This window comes from Phlebotomus papatasi, chromosome 2 (genome assembly GCF_024763615.1).
Source record: "Phlebotomus papatasi isolate M1 chromosome 2, Ppap_2.1, whole genome shotgun sequence".
In the NCBI taxonomy this organism is placed as follows: domain Eukaryota; kingdom Metazoa; phylum Arthropoda; class Insecta; order Diptera; family Psychodidae; genus Phlebotomus; species Phlebotomus papatasi.
Genome location: NC_077223.1, coordinates 43131720 through 43155367, shown reverse-complemented (window position 1 = coordinate 43155367; position 23648 = coordinate 43131720). Strand labels below are relative to the sequence as shown.

The 23648-nt window shown below is 32.5% G+C and overlaps 2 protein-coding genes across 2 annotated transcripts in view; one reads left to right on the top strand and one right to left on the bottom strand.

The window, feature by feature from the left end:
- The first annotated feature begins 1952 nt into the window (after positions 1-1952).
- LOC129801189 (adipokinetic hormone/corazonin-related peptide receptor variant I) lies at positions 1953-17623 on the top strand. The gene is made up of 5 exons (XM_055845976.1): positions 1953-2639; positions 6668-6940; positions 7679-7995; positions 17098-17221; positions 17284-17623. Exons 1-5 carry the CDS (start codon positions 2488-2490, stop codon positions 17486-17488), a joined length of 1071 nt encoding a protein of 356 aa, XP_055701951.1. The 5' UTR covers positions 1953-2487; the 3' UTR covers positions 17489-17623.
- LOC129801187 (eukaryotic translation elongation factor 2) overlaps positions 17624-23648 on the bottom strand; it is a 21292-nt gene continuing 15267 nt past the window's right edge. The window contains exon 6 of the mRNA XM_055845974.1: positions 17624-18320. Within this exon, the coding sequence (XP_055701949.1) occupies positions 18146-18320 (175 nt within the window). The 3' untranslated portion in view covers positions 17624-18145. The remainder of the gene's footprint in view (positions 18321-23648) is intronic.

The following is a 23648-nucleotide window of genomic DNA, read 5'->3' as shown; positions in this document are numbered from 1 at the left end:
AGACTTTCTTCGTGAATTCCCGCATTATTCTGCTGGAATTTGATATTACCACTAGTTTAAACTTCGAAAAATGCCACCGGTGCATCTTCAAATAATATTCAACACTTTTCAGATATAATTTTAGTGGTGATTCAACGGTTTCGTGTATTTACATAAAATGACTAAAACGTCATATTAAAGCTCGTCTACCATTTACAGAAAAATATATCTCAATGGATAAAAATTGGAATAAACTTACTTTTTTCCGATCAAAAGAAGTTTAAACTGAATGAGTGAAAAGTAAAGCTTTCGATAAACCAGTACTATTTTTTTGGTCCATTTTCATGCAATTATATCCGGTGAAAGTAACGTTATATCTAGAAGTAGGAGAGTGACTAAAAACAGACTATAGGGGATACTGTGGCAAAAAGTCACAAAACGGATATTTTATTTTTTTTACACGCTACCTTTCTAATTAGTGTTTTTTTTTTTATTAGAAATTTTTTTATTTTTATATATATATAATTTTATATATATATAATTATAAAAAAATTAGAAAGAAAAAAAAACACTAATTAGAAATTTCTAATTAGTGCAGTTTTATAGGAAATTTACTGCTCTACAACTTTGTGAAAGTCATTTTCGTCTATTGTGTAAGGAAATACATTTATCGAGCTGTTTTCTGACAGTTAATTTTGTGACCATTCTCAAAAATGCTGGGGCAAATAGTATCAGGTATGGGATATTATCATATTTTTATTTGCTTTATTACGGACTTTCGTAAATTTAAAAAAATAGCTAGGTGACATATTTTTATAGATAATTTAATCTTCTACACCTTTTTAAAACACAGTTTTCTCTATCTGAACGAGAAAAGTGCTTTTCCAGCTATTTTAGAAAAAAAAACACACAAGAGACTGCTAATCGTTTGACCAATACAAACAAAAAGCGTCGAGATGCGGAAATGACGTTTCTTCTCGCCGTGAGATATCGGAAATTGCTTCGGCCTTTGTTACTTTTTGTTCCATACCTTTTGTTACTTTTTACCCCAAGTGGTCATTTTTAATAAAAGGATTTTTGCAGAAAAGAATCTTCGTAAAATTCTAAAATAGATAGTGGTTTCGTATTCAAAGAGTCTAAATCATTTAGGAAATATTTACCAGTGCATCAATTTTGGAAAATAAGTAGGTCAAAATTGATATCTGCTGTAAGGAAAACATTTTAAAAATAGGGCTAAAAATTTCAATATTTTTTATTTTCTGAAATCCCTGTTCGAATTCTAAGAAACTTACGACTTTGAAGAAGGTCTATGGAGGCCATCTGTGGAAAAAAATTTTGCTGTCTCTTTTATCTTGAAAGATATTGAATTTTCAAATTTTCAATTTGTGACTTTTTGCCCCAGTCTCCCCTATCGTGTATGCATTTTCTTATTAAATAGCTCTAAGCGGCTCATGATATAGTTTTACACTTCCCAATAATGCTTAGTGAAAAATACTCAACTTTTATACATGAACTAAAAAAATATATAAAAGAATTACACAGAAGCCTTGAAATTTCTAAATATCTTCCAGGTTGTTTACAAGAGACTTCTTGGCAATAGAATAACATTTTAAAAATAGTCAATATACTGCTAAAGCACCCTGTGTAAAGCTTCTTTTTGAAAGTGCAACTCCTTCCCATAGGGCTAGAAAAGTGATGCGCAATCCATTGGAAAAAATGCCCAAAGATAGAAAATTGTAGCATGATATCATTGTTTTGCCCATGCGATTGCAAAAGGAGAGACAGTGTGAGTCCGGGGTGGGCTTTTTTACTTCCACCCATAAGCTCTTAACTTAAACACTGCTGGACATTGAATGTTGAGGAGTCTGTGGGGAGGTTTTGCTCCGGGAGTCCTGACTATTTGTCTCATGTTTGCTGAGAATAAGTACTTAAAAGGAACTGCTCAGATGGCAGAGCCTTTAGTTCGTTGAGATATTTACTGCAGGACACATCACATTTCTATTTCACATATAGGATTTTGTGAATGAATTGGAGAATTTTGTGAATGTATTTTAATACTGGCGGGAATTGCTGTAGTTGAAGCTCAACAATTTTCTTGATAACCTGGTGACCCTTTAAAAGTCTGAGACTATTTCATGTATGAATTGTGGGATGCAGTGTCTCTAATTCTTCCATGAAAATCAGTCGTTCTCAGTTCTTACCTATAGAACATTCTCTCTCTCTTCCTATCTTTTTGGTGTATTTTTCCCTTCAACAAGTGGTCCATCTGATGGCTCTGCACAAGACCATCCAAGCACTACAATGCCTGTTACAGTGAAAATGCTCAAAGTGTTAAGATAAACAAATAAAGTCCACTTGAAGAGATTTATAGGTGAAATTTTCATAGTGATACTTGTGGGTGTGTTGTTCTGCAGAAGAGACATTCTCTTCTCAAAAAAAAAAAAAAACAGAAAAAAAAGTTTTAGTGGTTTTCTTTTGTGAAAGTTCCTCAATCTCTGCCCATCCAAAATGCCCAATTCCGGCACCAATACGGGCGTACAGGATCACAGGAATCTAATGGATTGGTCTGAGGCGGCAAATGACACTCAGTCTAATACAACTTTTCTTCCAATCGACATGAGATTCAACGATGGACATCTTCTATCTATCTTTGGTTACAGGTGAGGGGGGGTATGATCCAATCCACTGAAGAATCGCTCAGGGATGGAATTTTTCCAAAGCTATTTCAGCACATTGGTCTCTGATTTCCCAATTATTCGCTAACGAAACACAGGGATTGTGTTGAAAATTATGTAAACAGTTTACTAACTATTGATAATAGATTTTTTTCCAAAAAAAAAATCCGGAAAAATTGTAAAAAATTACTTTAAAAGCTTTCAGGTCTTTCCATAAAGATTTAACACCATATCCATATCCTATTCACTAAAGAATGATTCAACGAATAGAATTTGCAAAGTAATGTGTATTCTTTTTCTTTTTCAATTGAAAAGTGCAACAATAAGACTGTGAAAATAAATATTGATTAAGCATAAAGTGTTTGTGAAGTCAGTTTTGATAAAATTTGACCTTTGATGTATTTGTGGGAATGAACTTCATTTGCATTTTTCAGAAGAAAAAAAATCATGAAATTTGTTTGTGAAATTTATACGAAATTGACCTTATTAAATAACTTATCAAACGATAAACTTAAAAGCTATTATCATTTAATAAAAAAAATAATACAGTATGACATTATAAACAAGAATTTCAATATGATTTATTGAAAATTATATATAGAGTTTGTCAATTGAATATCTTCTCCAGTTAAAACTATTTTGAAATGTACAACTCTTCTAATAACTTTTCCCGAACATATTAGTTTAAAATTTTGTTTTAAATATTTGGCTAAGCTATTAGGTTAAATGCATTGAAAACTCAGAAAATCAAATTATGCAATAGTACTAAGATATTTTATGAAATTAAATATGTAATTACGGGTCCCGGTCAAAATCCTGAAAGCCAAAATCCCGAATTCTTAAAAGTGTCATAGCTACTTCCACGATTGCACCTGCGCTTGCTGGAGGCAAAGGGAAATCTTCTGTGTTTTGGAAAATTATTCTAAACATTTTCCTCCATATAATTATATCCCTTTCACGATTTTGAACATTCGGGGTTTTGGCTTTCAGGATTTTGACTTTCGGGATTTTGGCGTTCGGGATTTTAGGTTTCGGGATTTTGGCTTTCGGTATTTTGGCTGCCACCGGTAATTACATGTGGTTAATATTCAAATCTATTATTTTACTTTACTCTTTAAGAGATTATTTCATATATTCAAAAACAATAATTTCAATTAGAGAGCTTCCACCGGTTGGCTTTTTCGATCCAGCAAAAGCGAAATTATTTTAAAAATATTTAATTTATCTTTGGTGACATGGTAAAATCTTTTCGACAGTAGCGACTGTTGATTCTGAAAAACTGAAATGATAATTGCACTTTTTGCAGATAATATAAATAGTTATCAACAGTCACATTTTTATCATAATGGCACGATAAATAGTGCAAAAGAGAGTAAAAAACCGTTATTCACTAAATCTCTATCGAATTCATATGATCGATACTATCGATTCGATAGTGTCGGAAAGTTATCATTCCAGCCCTGCTAAAACAAAAAAAAATCAAATCAACGACTAATGCAAATAGAAGGTCAGAAGATTCAATTTTACTTATTTTCATTCCTTTTCCTTTTTAATCCACTTTCCATGCGGTCATCGCCGTCTTAATATTGATTTCAACCTCGATCAATAAAGCCAGACCGGGAAGAAAACCTACTTCAGGGACAAAAACTGTCTCAGACGTGTTTTTTAATTAGCTTTAAAAAGAAAATTAAAAAAAAATAATTTCAAAGTTCTAAGTGGTAGATTTATCGAGAAAAGGTTTCATAATTGAGACGCTCAGAGCAGAAGTGGACTGTTTTAATAGGGAAATGCATACAAAGTAGACCACTTCTGCTCTTCTAGAATTCAGTAAAAATACACAGTGAAGTGCATTTCAAAATCCCTTATTGAACTTTACCTCACATCAATTATATCAGCTTTAGGTACTTTATATGTCTTCTTAAGGACTTTTTTAAACGAAAGCTTATATTCAAAATTCAATTTACTGGGCTATACAATGATGAAACTTGAAACATTTCTATTAGCGGTTTATAATTGAGATTGAATCTCCTTACCGGTAATTTATATGCGAAAACATTAGCAAAATTAAACCGTCATACAGTTCAGAGAGTTTTATATTTCGAATCAAAAAGCCATCACCGAAGAGTCTTCGAAAATAAAATACCCTCTTTTCAATCGAATTATAAATATATTTTTCTTTTTCCTAAATTTTCATGCCAAAAAAGATATTTACCATTTATTACCCATTTACGACTATCGCGCATTATACTGAAAACGCAAATTGACCGATTTCAAATTATTATTTCCAGGTAAATGATATCAGAATTGCTGCCAGGAAAAGATTTTTTAAGTGTAGGGTAAGTGTGCCAAATTTCGGCATAGTTGCATGCAAGCATCAAAGTCTCAAGTTTGAAATGTAATATTTTAAATACAAATGGTTTTTTTTCTTTTTTCTTTTGTGAGACTGTTGCTTGGAACCTTGTAAAGAGTTTACGGTCTTTATTTACTCTAAAATCATTCTTAATACATTTTAAAATGAATAAAAATATAAACTTAGCTTTGGTGCCCTATTTCGGCCACCTTCATTCTCACAGTTCCTTGCCCTTCGGAAATTCTTCCAATATCTTTTTCACGTCATCTCGTTTGTCGAAGCTACATTTTTTGTAATTCTTTTGCATTATATAATATCTAGAGTACGTAAAATCTATAAGTTCATGAAAATTCGAGGAACAAAAAAGGTGGCCGAAATTGCAAACTGGCCGGAATTTGGCACACTTACCCTAATACTTTCATACTCATCTATTGTTATTCTCTGATTTTCTTAAACTTCAATAATACAGTAAAAATTGCCCGATATGGGTGGAAATGTATATTGTTGCACTTTTCTTGCTTCGCGAAAACTTGTGCAATTTTTTGCATGAAGTTACGTAAAGCTATTTGGCACCGTGTCGATTTTGATAATATTTTCCTTAATTCTCTTTCTTTATATAAATACTAAATGGAAAATTCTTCTCTTAGATAGTTGCACTATATAATTAAATGGTCTTTTTACGGAATTAACATAAAGAATTTAAATTCAGTAACCGTTAAGATAAGTATTTGATATCATTTCTCCGCATCCACTTTCTTTTCCTTTTATGATAATAATCTGATAATCCTTAAGAAGTTAATACCAAAATATGAATATGCTACTTCCAGTATTTCTAGTATATTTTGTTAATAAGTTAAATTGTTTTATCAATTTTTTTTCGTAAGTTCACATCGTTTCCAAGTAAAATGGAAAATTCACTCTGCAAAGTAATGCCCTAGACAGACTTATCGCTTACGCCGTGAGACGGATTAGTGGGAAACTGATAGGAATTGTATTGTATTTAATTTTCATTACCATTGACAATATTTTGCTCATGTTCAACCTATCATACCTTGCGGCCATTGCCGTCTTAAACGATGGAAAACCTCTTTCACAGGTTGTATATTGTCAGGTTTACTCTTTTACATTTTTATATCAATTCCTGAGTTTGTCCATGAATGCCTAAGTCAATGATAAGAGTAGAGGCCTAGCTATAGTAGCTGTTTGGCTTTGGCCATTAGAATGTAACAAGATATCACAACATACATAGAAACCAAGACCGTAAATGAAATACTCTAACGAGTTCGACAAAATAAAACAAATGTAATCTATATTTATTTTGATTATAATTACGTTAAGCTGTCTCCCGGTTTAAGTCGTAGGTGTGTTCAGCACATAACAAACAGCAAATTCAGATTAAAGAAAAGGAAAATTTCCATTCTTGTGTCAATAATTTTCAACTGAGTCTTTGCGAAGATAGGCAGCAAATAATTCGCATGTTACACAAACACTTTTTATCACTTGAGAAGAAGCTTGTTTGGCACGAATGGCCACAAAAAAGTGACCCACAAATACAAAGTGTCGTCGTGGTGAGAGATGACTGGCCACTGGGATAATAAACTGATTAGGCTGTCTGGACTCTCTTGACCACCCACTGAAAACACTCCTCTCTTTCTTTCTCTAGCTTCCTGATGGTGGCATCAACAATTGGGAATGTCACTGTTCTGGTCCTATTGATTCGGAAACGCCTCAAGGCATCCTCCCGCATCGATGCAATGCTTATGCATTTAGCCATTGCTGACCTCCTTGTCACCTTCCTCCTAATGCCCCTGGAGATTGCCTGGGCCTACACAGTCCAGTGGTATGGTGGCGATCTTCTGTGCCGTGTAATGTCCTTCTTTCGCACTTTTGGCCTGTATCTTTCAGGATTTATCCTCGTGTGCATCTCCCTGGACAGGTAAATTTTCAAAATTTGTGCTTTCCATAATTTTAAAATGTTTTGAAGTGTTTACCAACAAGTTCAGCAATGAGTCAATTTATAATCAAAAAAGGTCAATCGAATGTCATTTTGATTCATTCTTAATAATAAACTCTCATCTTTTTTTTTTGGAGAGAAACATCTTGAGCAAATCCCCTTCTTTAGAAATATTATTCAAATTATTAAATTATTTAGAGAGTTTCTTAATTAAATATCCTCCTGCTGAATGATGTCTCATCCGAAAGATTTATTAACTCTCGTATGATAGAGGAAAGAATTCTTTGGAGTCAACCAGATTGGATTCTTCACATGATTAATTGCTTTCCCAAAGAATATTCTTCTCTAAAAGAATTATTGTTAATGAAATTTAGTGTTTTATAAAATTCCACAATATATATATTTGAATTTTAAGTGAGAAATTAGAATTTTCTTTTCCACAATGACACGTTCCCCCAACCAACATTCATGGGACTTTATTGCTCTGGTTGTGGCCCAGTTTAAAAGAACATGTCTCAAAGTGTTAATATTTGTGATGAAGCTGTAAAAGGAGCCATGATATTAATTGTTCAATCCTCAAAGTGGAGGTGCCAGAGACATCAATCAGATGGGCGAAGATTTTTTTTTACTCTTGTTGGTGCTTTTGGGCAAAGAGCGCCAAAATTAGAATTTTTATGGAGCAATAAAAGAAAGATGTGATGATCATTTCCCTTTTCCCAGATACTACGCGATCCTGCGACCGCTCAATTTTTCGGGCATCGACCGCCGAGGGCGTGTAATGCTGCTGACAGCATGGATAATGTCAGTGGTTTGTAGCGCCCCTCAGGCATATATTTTCCACGTGGAGGCTCATCCCAATGCCACCTGGTACACTCAATGCGTCACATACCATTCTTTCGGCAACAGCCAGACCCTCGAGGTCCTCTACAGCGTCTCCACCGTTATGTTCATGTACGGACTACCTCTAGTCATCATCATCTTCTGCTATGCCTCCATCTACTTTGAGATCTATAAAAAGACCAAAAATACTATTTCCGGTAAGTCTGTTCTCTTTCCGAATATTTCAATGCATTTTTAATCCAATGTGAAACAACCTAAACGACTCAGGAGCATAAATAGAGGAAAATAGGGCAGTTTTGAGTCTTAATTTTAAATTGAACTCTAAAACTGTTTTTTTTTTTTTACAAAAAGGAAAGATGATAATTAGATAATTGCAAATTCAATTGGATTTAAAGTTAAAAAATAGTAACAGAAATTGCTGAATTCCATTGATCTATAATGGCAATTAACTATGATTTCTAGGGTAAGTGTACCAAATTTCAGCATAGTTGCGTGAAAGCGCCAAAGTCTTAAGTTGGTAATTTAAAATTTTTAATAAATTTGAATTTTTTGTTAATTCTTTTTAAGAAATGTTGCTTGAAACCTTGTAGATAGTTTATCGTCTTTGTTTTCTCTAAAATCATTCTTTATACATTTTAAAATGAATAAAAATATAGCCATAGCTTTGGGTTCTATTTCGGATACTTTGATTTTCATAGTTCCTTAGCCTTTCGGAATTCTTTAAGTCTTTTTCACATAATCTCATTTGTCGAAGCAACATTTTTTGGTTTTCTTTTGCATTGTATAATCTTGAGATTATGCAAAGACTAAAAATTCATGGAAATTTGAGGAATAAAAGAAGTGGTCGAAATTGCAAGCAGCCGAAATTGCAATCAGCCGAAATTTGGTAGACTTACCCTTTGATTGCGACTCCAACAATGCTCATGCACTTCATCTTTTCAAAATGAAGGTGTTCTAAATTAATTTTCTTTGAATCTGCAATAGTAACAAGTGATGTGCCATGATGCGTCGTTATTCTGAGAGAAATCCGAAAAAATTAAAATAATATTCCGGAAATGTTTATTTTACCCTGCAGTATTGATCCGAAATTGGTGTAAATATTATGCTTTTTAGGTGTATTATGGGTTAAAGTTACCCTTTTTCATGTTAATTTTACTCTTAAAAAGGTGTAAAATTAACATTAAAAAATGTTGATATATTTTTACACCTAAAAAGTGTTAAAGTTATGAGGAAAAAAGGTTAATCGCACCTTTGTTTTTTCTCAGTGTAGCAACATTTGCTAATACAAAATAAATGCACTTAAAACAGTTTCATTTTGAGGAGAAGATTTCTCACATGTTCTACCTATGTTTACGTAGGGTGAAGGGAACGTCTATTGACACTTTAAGAACTCATGTCAGCACCTATTGACATCCTACTCTGTACCATTTGGGATATGAAATTTGAACATCTCTGTTTATAGTAAAAGGTATTACAGAAAAACCGTTATATTACTTATATTTTACTAGATACATTAAATAATTTTCAACATTTTGACAAAAGTGTCAATAGGGGTTCCCTGTCGAACAGACGTTCCTCCATCCCTATTAGCCACAATTTCATAATTCCACGATTAACTCTTTCCGGACCACAGCATATGCTGCAAGACAATTTCACGATTTTTTAATCAAAAATATCTAAGCTCAGGAATTAATTGAGGTTCTACAAAAAATATCTTTTTATCAGTTCTGAATAATTAAAAAAAAACATTGTTTTTCACTGAATATTCATTTGCTGTTTTATATACTCAGAGTCCCAAAAGAGAAGAAAGAGTTAAAGAAGTTCTTGCCCTTACTGGTAAAAATCTTGATTAGATCAATTTCGCAAGCCTCTCTTAGGGGCAGTTTTGTACCATTAAGAAAATTTTGCAAATGATTGAAAAGATGATAATCGCTTGGTGCCAAATCTGGACTATACAGCAAATGTGATAATACCTCCCATCCAAGCTCTCGGAACTTCTGACTCTGACCTGGCACATTGTTAAAGACGTGTGCACTCTAGCATTATCTTGATAGGCGACAAGAACTTTCATATTGACTATTGACCAATTCTGGGATCTTCTGGTTGATCGCAAGCTTCAATTTGGTTAGTTGTGTTGGCACTAGACTAGAGGTCTGAATTAAGCATTGGGCCTTTTGAACAGCAGCTCGTAATGGATCTGATCTTTCCAACACTTGTTCTCGTTTATGTGATCCATTTTACATCGCCAATCACCATTCGTTTCGAATAATCATTAATTGTATATTAATTATGTATTATAATCATTAATTTGATCATGAACTCGTTATTGTGTCTAGGGCATTAGGTTCTTAAGAAGTTGCCTTAAAATTGTTGTGATCTTACTCTGTAATTTTACGCAATTTAGGGGAATGTAGACATGGTTCGCACAGAGTGAACCTTCAAATTATGTGAATTTTCTCTTTGTTTGCAAAGAGCTGACTTATCGTTTCTCATCTCGTCTCATGAGCAAATAGCTAGAGACTTGCAAAAAAAAAATCTAGATTTATTCAACCTTCTACTTTACAATTATGTACAGACATAAGAAAAAAGTAACTTTAGGTAGTCAGGAAAAATTATTTTCTTTATGGGACACCGGTGTTTCAATCGTCCTTAAAGGGTTAAGAGAAAATTTGCATTGTTTGAAGGTTCACTCTGTGCGAACCATGCCAACATTCCCCTATTGCACGATAACGGACAACGGGAACAACACTTAAAGCAAAATAGTAAAAAATATGAACTTCCGATGTTTGGTAATCCCCCTCTCCTCCCTTTAAATACACAAGAAAACAGAAAAAATATTCTGAGTGCTCTATCTCATGAAAAGTTTTTAGTTTTTAATTTCATTTTGTATTATGCATTGCATATTGCGCAAAAAATACGTGCCAGAAATAATGTCGAACAATTGAACTTATCTTGAATTCAATTTTAAAATTGATGTTTATAATGCAAATTGTCGGAAAAAATACAAAAAAAAAATAAAACACAACATTTGCAATTCATAAATTAGAAAATAATGTTTTCATTCCAACACAAGATTAAAAGTGAACAACAAAATTCTCAAAAATCTTGAAATTGAAATAAATTATGCTAAAGATGCTTTATTTTTTCCAAGAAGAACTTTATTGACTTGCGACACTATAACTGTAAATACAATTTTCCTCAATTTCGTGAAAACTTTGTTATATGTAAAGATTTTTTATACTCTTTTGTTCTTTTTGCGGTGATTCTTGCAAATTTTCTATAAATTCTATGATAAACTAATGCATAAGAAGCTCTCTTTTCAGTAAAAAAGGTTTTATATTCAAAAGTTTTATTTCACGTGAATAATTTATTAATTTCCGTGAATTACACAAGTTCCATTGAGTCCCTGTTCTGGCTTTTCTGTAATTATCTAGATCTAGACGACTAAAGCATTTTCAAAGCATTCAAAGCTTTATAGCATACCAAAAAAAATATCTAATTTTATGGTGTCTACACACTAGAAGCAATTTTCGTCAAAAATTGCCTTTTTTAAATCTGACATTTCTGCCTACAAGGATAGAGGAAATTTTCCTTAAAGTCATTTTTTAAAGAAATTGCTCCTACACTGAGAAAAAAAAACAGGGTGCGATTAACTTTTTTTCCCCATAACTTTAACACTTTTTAGGTGTAAAAATATATCAACATTTTTTAATGTTAATTTTACACCTTTTTAATGGTAAAATTAACACTAAAAAGGTTAATTTTAACCCCCAATACACCTAAAAAGGGTAATATTTACACCGATTTCGGATCAATACTGCAGGGTAAAATAAACATTTCCGGAATGTTATTTTAACTTTTTCGGATTTCTCTCACTGCTGTTATATAGAGCCTTTAAAAATTAATGATAAAAAAATTCCAATTCTGTCATACTTTTGTTATTATTATTAATTAATTGAAGATATTACGAAGGAGGTATTTAATAACAAATGGTTTTTTGCGAAATATGGTTAGCAATCAAATTTTCTCCAAGAAGTTAATAAGTATGATCTCATATGTATATTAAAATATTTTTTTTTTTATATAAAATAACTGAGGGATTAACAAAATATCCAATTTACATAAATCTTCATGTTCAAAAGAGAAATTTCTTTTGAAGGTTTTTACCTTAAGAAAAATCTTCAAACATTAAACTGCAGTTATTCAATTATTTCTTGTATAGAATAATGGGAAAATAATTGTGCCTCGAAACTCATAAGAGGTGATCTTGTGGTATTTACACAGAATGAAACTTGTCTTTTTGCAGAGGCTCCAGAGTTGTTGTCTTTAAACGTTCTCTTTAGAATTCATACACCCACCGTTTGAATTAACATTGAATTTGCATGAGAGTTTCCCGCCCAAAAGTGGCAAAAACAAATCCACCTAGATTCCTACTCCTTTAATGGCCTCGTTCTCAGAACCACAAGCTTGTAATCTTGGTTCCTCCTGATCAAAGATGAAGAGGAAACCCCATTTTTACACAATTTTCTGTCTCTTGATGCCAGTTAATTTTGCAAATTGAGCGATAAATTAATCTCTTCCTCAATGGATCACACACACAATTTTTCACGGTAGAAATTTCGATGACAACATTTGGTGTGTCCAAATGAATTTGTTATGAATAACTCACACGATAATCATTTCTGCCACGAGTTTTTGATGGACACCCACGTAAAAGTGTTCTTTTGGGCCCCAAAGACGTGTTCTCCTTCAGCGCCAAAACATTTCTGATCACCGTGTGCTGTTCAATTGATTTATTGCTCCTTTTTGTTTACCTTTTATTAAATTTTTGAATATTAAATTAGGTATTTTTTGTGTGTGCCACTGAAATGCCTCAAAAAATTTATTTATAACTCCACACATCACTTGTTAATTTGATTTTAATTAGTAAACTTTATGATAGAAGTTCTCTTTGAGTTTTTCTTTTAAGGAAGCTATCCAGCTGCAGATGAAAGTGAATAACAATTCTTAATGCAGTTTCTGTTAATTTTTAATTGATTTGGGGGAAGTTTAGCACCTTTGAATTGGAACACCTTTGAAAATAGTTTTTTTTTTTTAAATGAAACTAAACCTTATCATGATATAATTTAGCTTCACAAAGGTATTGTGAAGCTAATTCAAAATATGGTAAGGCTCAATTTCATTTAAAAGATACAGGAAAAAGCAATTTCAATGCTGCTCCTCTTCCCTCTACCTGAGATTATTATTATTGAAAATTTTACATTTTTAACCATGACACCATATCTGAGAAAAAAAACTTTATCTGTGGCAAAATAGGTTTAAGGCGTCTACACATTGGGAGCAATTTTCGTCAAAAATTGCGTTTTTGACAGAAATTAGACGATTCCCCCTACAACGCTGCAGGGAATTTCCTTCAAAAAAGCAATTTTTGACAAAAATTGCTCCCAATGTGTAGAGACCATAGGGGAAGTGCTTGTAATTTGGAACGGTGTGCATATAAGAATCAATGTCCTTTTGAAGTGCAATATTTTCTATACAAATTAAAAATGTTTGTTACTTCCTTTTTAGAAGTGTTTTTTAGAATCTTGACAGGCAGTCTATCGTTCTTGCTTTTTCTTAACTAATCTTAATAGAGTAACTGCACCAAATTTCAGCATAGTTGCATGAAAGCGCCAAAGTCTTAAGTTGGAAATTTAAAATTTTTAATACAAATTGAATTTTTTGTTACTTCTTTTTAAGAAGTGTTGCTTGGAACTTAATAGACAGTTAATCATCTTTTTTTTTCTCTAAAATCATTCATAATACATTGTAAAATGAATAAAAATATAAACATAGCTTTGGGTACTATTTCGGCCACCTTGATTCTCAGTTCTTTATCTTTCTGAAATTCTTCCAGAGCCTTTTTCACAAGATCTCGTTCGTCAAAGCGACATTTTTTTGCATTGTATAATATGTAAAATATGCAATATTTTCATATTGGTAATATTTCGCCCACCTTAATTCGCATAGTTCCTTGTCTTTCTGGAATTCTTTCAAAATCGTTTTCATATCATCTCTTTCATCGAAGCCACATTTTTTATATAATAAAAATATATAATAATAAAAATTCATGAAAATTTGAAGGGCAAAATAAGTGGCCGAAATTGAAAGCTGATCGAAATTTGGTACAGTTATCATACGTTTAAAAACAAATAAAAATGTAGACATACATTTTTAAGGCTTTTTGCACCCTATCTTGTTCTTTAGGATGGTGATTCTTAATTTCTTTAGGCATTTATACAACCTAATTTTCGCAAAAACTAAAAATTAATAAAATTTCAAGAAGAAAACACCTGTCCGAAATAACAAGCACAATCCCAGAGTGGTGAATCTGACAAAATTGTCTATTATTCACACGAAATACATAATTCACAAGTCAAATTAAAATCCAGTAGGATAATTCTGTTACCTATTGGGCTATGTTGGGGGAAGTGGGGCACCTTTGAAATTGGGATTTTTCACCAATTTTAAAATGAACTTGAGCCCTATCGTGATATAATTTAGTTAGATAAGTTAGAATAAGTTAGAATCTCAGGAGAGCTTTTTCGAAAAAAAAAAAAATGATTCTGTAAGCGTGGTATTGTCATTTGAGCTCATGTGGCATTGTCGTTACAGGGGGTCCGGGCATTGTGCATATTTTCGAGATCGAAGAAAATCGCGTGAAATGGCTTTATGCATACAGAAATTTTGCATACCCCCAGGAGATTTCTTTCAATTTCTCGGACGTCTTGGACTATTTTCAGCTCCAACTGTTCATAAGTTACGCAATTCAAATTTACGGCTTCAAAAAAACTACGTACATTTAGGGGTATTTCAAGAATGATTACACAAAATAAGCTCGTACACTCAGTCCCGGCATTGAGTCCTTCTGGATTATGCACCTGACGGAATTATGCACATACAATTATGCAAGTTTGCCTACCCTTGGGAGTCAATTTATGAAATCATTTTTGAAATACACCTGAATGTACTATGTTGCGACGCGGGAAATTTGAAAACATTTTGATACTTTTTCAGAATAAAACTTTAATTTCTTTTATTAAGGTAAATTTTTTCAATATTCTAACCATTTATTGAAGAACTCTGGCCAAAAAGTACTGTGTTAATGGATTTCTATTAAACAGTTGACTTTTTTTTGTTTGAACTACTTTTACTCCGCGCGAAATTCGTTCTACGGAAGATTTATTCAAAAGAAAGCCCCTCTGGGTATGCAAATTTTCTCGATGCATAATGTCATTTCGCGCGTTTTTTCGGTCCCGAAAGTGTGTAATGGTATAGGTAAAGATTCGTATTTGCATAATTCCATTATATGCATAATCCCGGGACCTCCTGTACATATGTCATCTCTATATTCTATAGATGAAATATCTTTACTTAATGATATTATGCAATTAGTTATGATATTATTATTTGATATTGTCATTTGAATTGCCAGAAATCGCAGAGAATTCTGGCTTAGTGAAAATAGAATGAAAGAATTTGATATAAATTGCCTACTATTGGGAGTTCATTGAAATGCCCCTAGTAGGGGAGACTGGGGCAAAAAGTCACAAAACGGATATTTTATTTTTTACAAGCTACTCGAGCGCTTCAAAAATTTCTAATTGGCGCAGTTTTATAGGAAATTTACCGCTCTACAGCTTTGTGAAAGTAATTTTCCTCTATTTTGTAAGGAAATATGTTTATCGAGCCAATTTATAAAAGGTAATTTTGTGTCCATTCTCAAAAATGCTGGGGCAAATAGTACCAGATGTGGGATATTATCATATTTTGATTAACTTTATTACGGACTTCCGTAAATTTGAAAAAATACCTAGAGGACATATTTTCATAGAAAATTTATTCATCTACACCTTTGTAAAACACCGTTTTCTTTGCGAGAAAAGTGAGAAAACGAGAAAAGCACTTTTCAAGCTAAACACACAAAAGACTGCAAATCGTTTGACCAATGCAAACAACACGCGGCGAGACATGATAATGACGTTTCTTTTCGGCGTGAGACATCAGAAATTGCTTCGCTTTTTGTTACTTTTTACCCCAAGTGGTCATTTTAATAAAAGGGTTTCTAGGGAAAATAATCTTTAGAAAATGCTAAAACGGATAGCAGCTTCGTATTCAAATAATCCAAATTATTTAGAAAATATTCACCAGTGCATCAATTTTGGAAAATAAGTAGGTAATTATTGTTATCTTCTGCAAGGAAAATATTTCAAAAATAGGACTAAAAATTTCGATATTTTTTATTTTCTAAATTCCTTGTTCGAATTCTAAGAAACTTACGACATTGAAGAAGATCTAGTAGGCTATCTATAATTTGAGCCGCTATCTTTTTTACCTTGGAAGATATTGATTTTTGAATTTTTCGATTTGTGACTTTTTGAATCGGTTGAATCATTCCTAATAACGGTTTTTCAAGGTCAAAGATTAAAAAGGCACTAGAGAGCGCATTTATCAAGCAAATGGGGTCATGTTTGGGCTCGTTGGAAAGGTCTTGGAATTTCCGAGAAAACTGAACTGGTTCCAATCGTTTCTGAACCGGTTCATAGCCGATCCGAAAATCAATTCTATTTACTTTTAAAACAATTTTGGAGGATCTTTTGAATGATTTATGAATCGGTTGAGAACCGGTAAATGGTAAATGATGTGAAAGTATATTTTTGAGGGGGTGTATATCATAGCATCTAAGACACGAGTTCGAGCATTTCGCAAAACCTGGGATGCTTTGCCACTCCTTTTCATTAAATACTGGAAGCTAATACCAAAATTTTAATCGATTTAGGGTAAAGTGATATAATTTGGAATAAGTGTTACAAGTTGGACAATTCGCCGGTACAAGTTGGACATGGCTTTTTTCTTGATAAATACAGTACAACAAAAGTACAAAGGAACCAAATTATAAAACTAAAGCATTAAAAATATACAAATAAAAATGAAGTACTAAATTTATCAAGAAAAAAAGCCCTGTCCAACTTGTACCACTTTACCCTATTTGTAGTGTCCAATTTTATCTTCAAAAGTGTCCAAAATTACAAGCAAAAGTTCCTCTAGTCATGAAAGAGCAAATGGAATAAACACTTCTCTTTATTTTTATCTCTTTTTTCAATTGCGATGAGAAATTTAACAAATTGAAATCGAATTTGTTCATTGAGTTCTGTGATTTGATTTTTAATAAATTTTAAATTTTTACTCTGAAAACTTAAACATTTTTTCTTGAAAATGAGGAACAAAGCTTCCAAATTTCAATTTCCTTCTCTTTCCAGTAACTTTCCGTCGATCCAGCAGCACAGTTTTGGGCAGAGCCAAGAGACGTACTCTACGGATGACCATCACAATCGTAATTGTTTTTGTGGTGTGCTGGACTCCTTATCACATCATGTGCTTCTGGTGAGTCGTTTTTAATTTTCCCATCTAGAGCATTTTTTAAACACTTCTTTCGCATCTTTTAGGTACTTTATGGACCGCGAAAATGCCCAGAATGTCGATCAGCGCCTCCAGAAGTTGCTGTACCTCTTCGCCTGCACCAATTCTTGCATGAATCCTATTGTTTATGGCATCTACAACATTCGCCGCAAGCGCGACCGCGTGATTATGAATCAGCTGAGTTCCCTGTCGAAACGCTCCGAAGGCAGCACACGAAAAAGTATTTCATGAGATTCCACAATACGCCACAACATCCCCACATAACACTCCAACCTCTTCTTCTTTTGCATGCTGCTCAGTTCCAGTGAGATTCTGAAGGATTTATACCTAAAATAAATGTTCTTCGTGACACAAAAAACACCAAAATTGATCGTTTTTATCTTCTTTATTGGATCTTCTCTCGAGGAGTTTTTTTCTTTCTTTTCTTTTTGCTGCTGCTTCTCTCCAGGCTTTCATCAATTTCTAGAGTAGTACAATTTTCTTTTATCTTTTTTTTAATATATAATTTAAACATCTACAGAGCATTGCTAAAAAAAACCGCGGAAAATAAGGGTAGACTTTTCTAAACGGAAAATAATTAAAAACTTCATCCCAAAAATGCTAGTACACAGAAGAAAAAAAATAGGAAACGACTCTCAAACAATTCTCTCTTTCATCCCATCAAAGGATTCACCCTCTCTCTCGCGCGCGTTAGCAATTAAAAAAATAACAAAAAATAAAGATTGAGTGTATTGAAGTTTGCATGTGAATTCCTCCTGCAAAAATTTCTTTTGCTTCTTTTTTTTCTTTCTTTTTGTCTCACAAAAAAAGTCGAGGAGGATAAATTTGTTTCTTTTTTCTGTTTTTTTTTTCTTTTAAATTTTGTTTTAAAGAAGAACAAAGAATGAATTACAATTTATCTAGATATTGAGTCAAGTCCGGAAGTCCCTCCTTGAGTCCCTTGCGTTTTCTCGTGTCCTGCACAATTTGGTAGGGCTTGCTGCTAGGCTCAGCTGGATCACCAGGCAACACTTGCCAATGATCGAAGACGCACTGCGGGAAAGCTTGGCCGCCAGTGTTGGATCTAAAAAGAAAAATTAACACACAAAAACAAGGATTTAATAAAAACTTTCTTCTCACATTTTCTACACTGACCAATTTCCTGGAAAAAAGATTATCAACAACTAATTTTGTGTTTGCTTCAATTTTCTAAGTATTGAAAAAGGTTTTTCTAACAAAAGATATTTTCTTCTTTTCATTTTCCAAGTAAACCTTCCCCTGAAGAAATTAAAAAAACGTAGAGAAATAATAAGCTTCGTTTTCGTAAGAAATCTCTTTATCTCTGCACTGACAACATTGAATTAGGGTAGAGTCAGCTCTTTTGGCCATGCAAGCATTTTTGGCCACCTAAAGTAAAATCACATTGTAAGGCAATTATAAGTTTATTTAGAACAGGAAAATGGGTCTTATTTCGTGACCTCTAATCTAACGAATCAGAAAACCATATTTAATTTTATATCGACTTGATTAATTCTAACTTATTGAGAGAAACTTTCGACAAGGTAAACAATCACTAAAAAAACATGGGATTCTTAAGAAACTTGTTAATGTTAAGAGAAATTGTTTTGCATTATTTCATATTTTTGATGAAAATATTTGTTGCTATTCAATGAAAGTACATTTCTTAATTAACTAAATTTTATTGTGATATCATCCTTAATAAGATTTTCTAACAAATTAAATGAAAATCGGATATGGCTAAAAGAGCTCACTTTTTTCGGCTGTGTAAGTACTTTTGGCCATTCATTTTCCCATACATTTTACACGTGGCAATCAAATAAAAATAAAAACAATCATGACTTTTGACTGATTTTTACATCAAATAGAAAATGTGCAAAAAGTCGTTTAAAATACTCTAATAATCACATAAAATTGGTGTTAAATAAAAATAGGACTTGTGCTGTGTATTTGTGAAAGCTTTCGAGAGCTATTTTTTCTGTTAGGGTAGAGTAAGTACTTTTCGCCACCTTAAGGTTTGACACCCTTATAATTCTTACACTTTTTGTCCAAATAAAATGAAATTTTGTGTACAAGTGCTTTGAAGCATTGTCTATCTACTGAACCAGGAGACTTTCCGGGAACTTTTGAGTATCTGGTTGAAAAAGTACATTTCCTGCAACAATGCATGTTTCAGTACTTTTCGCCACCTTGTAAACACTTTTTCGCCATTGTGTAAGCACTTTTTCGGCACTTGTTTTCAATTGATTTTTAAGAAACAGCAGCTTTCGAAAACTTCTAAAAGTACACGGCACAGTACTTTTCTTATTTAACACCGATATTAAACAATTATTACAGTATTTTCAGTGATTTTTTGCACATTTTTTATTTGCGACAAAAATCAATTGCAAATTACGCCTGCTTCAACTAAATTCCGCGAGGTGCGCCACTAGTAAAATGCTTGGAAAAATGAGTGGCGAAAAGTACTTACACATCCGAAAAAAGTAAGCCCTATTTCACCACATCCGTATTTCTTTATTTTTTTGGAAAACATTATTAAAAAATGATATTCGAACGAAGCTTAGTTAATAGCAGATTGACTTTTAGTGAAAAAATATCAAATACTGTACTGCAAAAACATAAAATAATGCAAGACAATTTGTCTGAGCGTTGACAAGTTTATTAAAAACTCCATATTTTTTGGTGACTGATCACCTTGCCGACAATTTCTTTAATTAACTTGCAAATAATCTAGTCGGTGGAGCATCTGATATGGTTTTCTGATTCATTTGGCTAGAGGTTACGAAATAACATTAATTTCGTAGTTCCACGAACTCATAATTTTCTTAAAATGTGATTTTAATTTAGGTGGCTAAAAAGGGCTTACTGGTGAAAAAGTACTGACTCTACCCTATTTCATTAAAATTCTATTGGAAACAAGTGGCTAAAAGTGTTTACACACAATGGCCAAAAGTACTTACAGAGTGGCCAAAAGTACTGAAACATGCATAGTTGCATAAAATGCATTTTTCACTAAAATATCCAAAAAATTTTGGGAATTCTCTTGGATTATTAGGAAGAAACGGCTTTAAGGTATCTTTGTACAAAATTTAATTTTATTTAAATAAAGATTATAAAAATTACAAGCACATGAAACCTTAAAGTGGCCAAAAGTACTTACTCCACCCTAGGTGAGATTCTTAACAATCTCATTTATTATAATCATCACAAAATCTCATGTCCTCCCATCTCGCTCAAAAACTTGAAAGTACTCTGCTCTATCTCGGGAACGGTTAAGATTCTTTTCTTGGTCTTTTAAGATGATAATGTTCTTTTTTAAATTATATGTTTAATTTTTTTTATAACATCCTTTTAATTTTTTTAATTTAAGAAAATTATTTCTCGAAATAGCTAATCTCAAAAACTCTGATTTTTTTTCACTGGTCATCAGTAACATTAAGTACTACATTCCGTCGAAAAAAGAGCTTCCACTTTTGGGATGAACTACTTAATTAATAAAAAATGAGTAGTTCAACTTAAAAATAAAAACTCTTTTTTCTAAATATTCTTATTGAGTGAGATATAGTGGGAAGTATCAGGAGGTCAATATTTTTTTATTGATTAAATCGATAGATAAGGCATCTATGAATTTACCATAAAAATTCCAGAAGTCAATTCGAATTATTTCCGAAGATACAGAGATGAGAGCAAAAGAGCTCTAAGCGAGCAACAAGCGTTCGGTCGAACATCCAAAAATTTCAAGAAATTTGATCGGTAGGGGAAAGGCTCATAATTTTGTCCAGTTTCTTATTTTGGACACTTTGAGGATAAAATTGGATAAATTAAAATTAATTTTCAGATGAATTGCTCCCATTGTTCCTATGCATTATTTTGCATTAAAAATCATTTAAAATGGTAGATTTTCGCTTATTTATTGATATAAACTAATACTTGGCCCACCAAAACATGTTTAAACATGCTAAAATAGCAGAAATGTGGTTGCTCAATTAAATTTGAATTCAGCAAATTAAAACGTTAAAATTGCTCATTAATTTCAATTTTATTGCAGTTGAAGAAGTAGTCTTTTGAACCATATTATTCTTATTGAATTTATTCACTCGTAATTTATTATTATTTGTGGCGAAAAAAAAGTACAGTGATTAGTGATAAACTTGTACGCGAGTGAAGCTTCAGTATCAAGAGCAATTTGCTAAGTTCCTCCAAAGGCATAGATAGATAGATAGATAGATAGATAATTTATTCATCACAATGTTTTAGAAGTACAAATTGTTGATCATGCGTGAGTATGTAGTTTTTTCTTTCTGCGGCCACCGCCGTCTTAGTGTTGATGACCAACCTCCAGAGTGAAAACGACATTCGAAATAAGTTATTGTGCCAAGAAATCTCCTGTTTGTATGACTTCACCCACCCATTTTCCGGAGTTATTCACAATCAAAAACCTCGCGGCACTATTTAAAATTGAGCAAATTTCTTGCAAAATGTATCCAAGCTGTGTGAATTTTCAAGTAAATTCTAGAAATCTTATAATGATCAATTGGCTCAATTGAATTTAAAACTAAGTGTAAAAATCCTTGTGTTGATAGTATTTTTTAATTTGCAGAAATTCAAATTTAATTGAGCAACCACATTTATGCTATTTTAGCAAATTGAAACATGTTTTGGTGGGCCAAGTATTAATTTATATCAATAAATAAGCGAAAATCTATCAATTCAAATGATTTTTAATGCAAAATAACGCATATTAACCATTCATCTGAAAATTAATTTGAATTTACAAATTGAAAAAATCCTAGTATTATAAGCATGGTAAGGCTTCTTTCTGAAGATTGTTGGGTACTAAAAGAAGCCATTACTCAAAAACTTTGAGTAGTAAATTCAGAGTAAATATATTTTAATAAAGCCATATCAGTACCTTTTTCAGATTCTGTAAAAGAGCTCATGTCATTATACGCAATTCTTTTCATGGAATTAACGGACGTTCAAGGATATTAAAAAGAAAAATCTGGAAAATTACAAGGCAAATAAAGAGATAGGGATATGATTTCTTCTAGGAAAATGTTTCTTGAGTTTTTCTTTAGAAATCGTTCTTTGGCATCAAAAGAACTTACGACATTTACAGTTATTAAAAATTAAGAGGAAAATTCATTTTAAGATAGCTCTCAAGAATCTTGACGTGATGGATTACAAATTTCTCCATGCAGAAGAGATATATGCAAGATACAGCAAGGACTCGAAAAAATTAGATGGTTTCGATCTAAAAGCGATAAGTTTGTATGGGAGTTGAGCTACCAGATGGACTAATTAGAAGGAAAATCTTAAAATATTTATTTAAAGCTTAAGTCATACATCATCTTTGGGGCCCGAATTTCATTAAAGTCAGTTAAGCTGTTTTCAAGAAATAAAGTGTCAAATTTGTGAATAGGGTAATTTGTCTAAAGCGAGACAGTTTGGAAAATTGGAAAAAGCAGTGTGGAATGTGAGACAGCTTCTTAAAAACTTGATAATAAATCAATTAAATATTACAATTTTCGATAAAAGTCGCTATTAAACACTCAAAGAGTGACTTGCAAGAAGAATTTAAAAAATGTATTGCATGCGTGATATTCATAACCTTCACATGGTAGTTGTTATGTTCCCTGTTTCATATGGAAGTTGCTAGGAAAATATCAAAATGTTTTGCTTGATTTTTCGGCATAATTTGTGAAATATTATAAAGTCCGCAGTGAAAATCGAAGGTCATACATCCATTTAAAAGGTTAATAAAAAATATTTGTGAAATATTAAAGTTAGAAAGGAGAGAAAAGTAATTTAATTTCGTCTTGCATTCAAAACAAGTTTTATGAAATCTTGGATAAGTTGATTTTGTGAATGAATTTGGTGGTTTTGTGCAGTGAAATCATGGCAACAAGGAAGACAAAGATCCTTAAGTACCCGGAGAAATAGTTGCAACAGCAGTTAGTAGCTGATAAGGAGAAAATCTCCTGGAGAAAGGCTGCCCAGATTTCCAGATTCCTAAGACCACTTTTTCTGATAGAGTGGGTAGTAAATATCGCAAAAACGGTTGGAAAAAGACAAAGAGGAGCCTTTACAGAACTCCCAAAGCAAGTGGAAAAGGAGGTGGCCGGATGAGGTATCCAAATCTGCTAAGAAGTTGCATCCGCTTTAAAGCTATAACTATTGGACAGCACGAGGCGTCTGTGAAATTTACAGAACCTCGTTTTGGTTGGATGTCCAGGAAGTTCTTGGTAATTAGAATTCCTCAACTGTTACCCGGACATAAAGGAGGGATTAGCATAACCATCCAATGTGCAAGTATACGCAGAAAACCCTCAACATTTGATTTTCTACATATTTCGTATAATATTTTGTCATTAATATCAGTATGTCCATCTTT

What these genes read in the sequence shown, in the direction of transcription:
- LOC129801189 (XM_055845976.1), top strand. Translation starts at nt 2,488, where the DNA reads ATGCCCAATTCCGGCACCAATACGGGCGTACAGGATCACAGGAATCTA. An exon ending in GACCAAAAATACTATTTCCG is followed by an intron (nt 7,996 to 17,097) that starts GTAAGTCTGTTC and finishes TTCTCTTTCCAG; the next exon opens with TAACTTTCCGTCGATCCAGC. An exon ending in TATCACATCATGTGCTTCTG is followed by an intron (nt 17,222 to 17,283) that starts GTGAGTCGTTTT and finishes CGCATCTTTTAG; the next exon opens with GTACTTTATGGACCGCGAAA.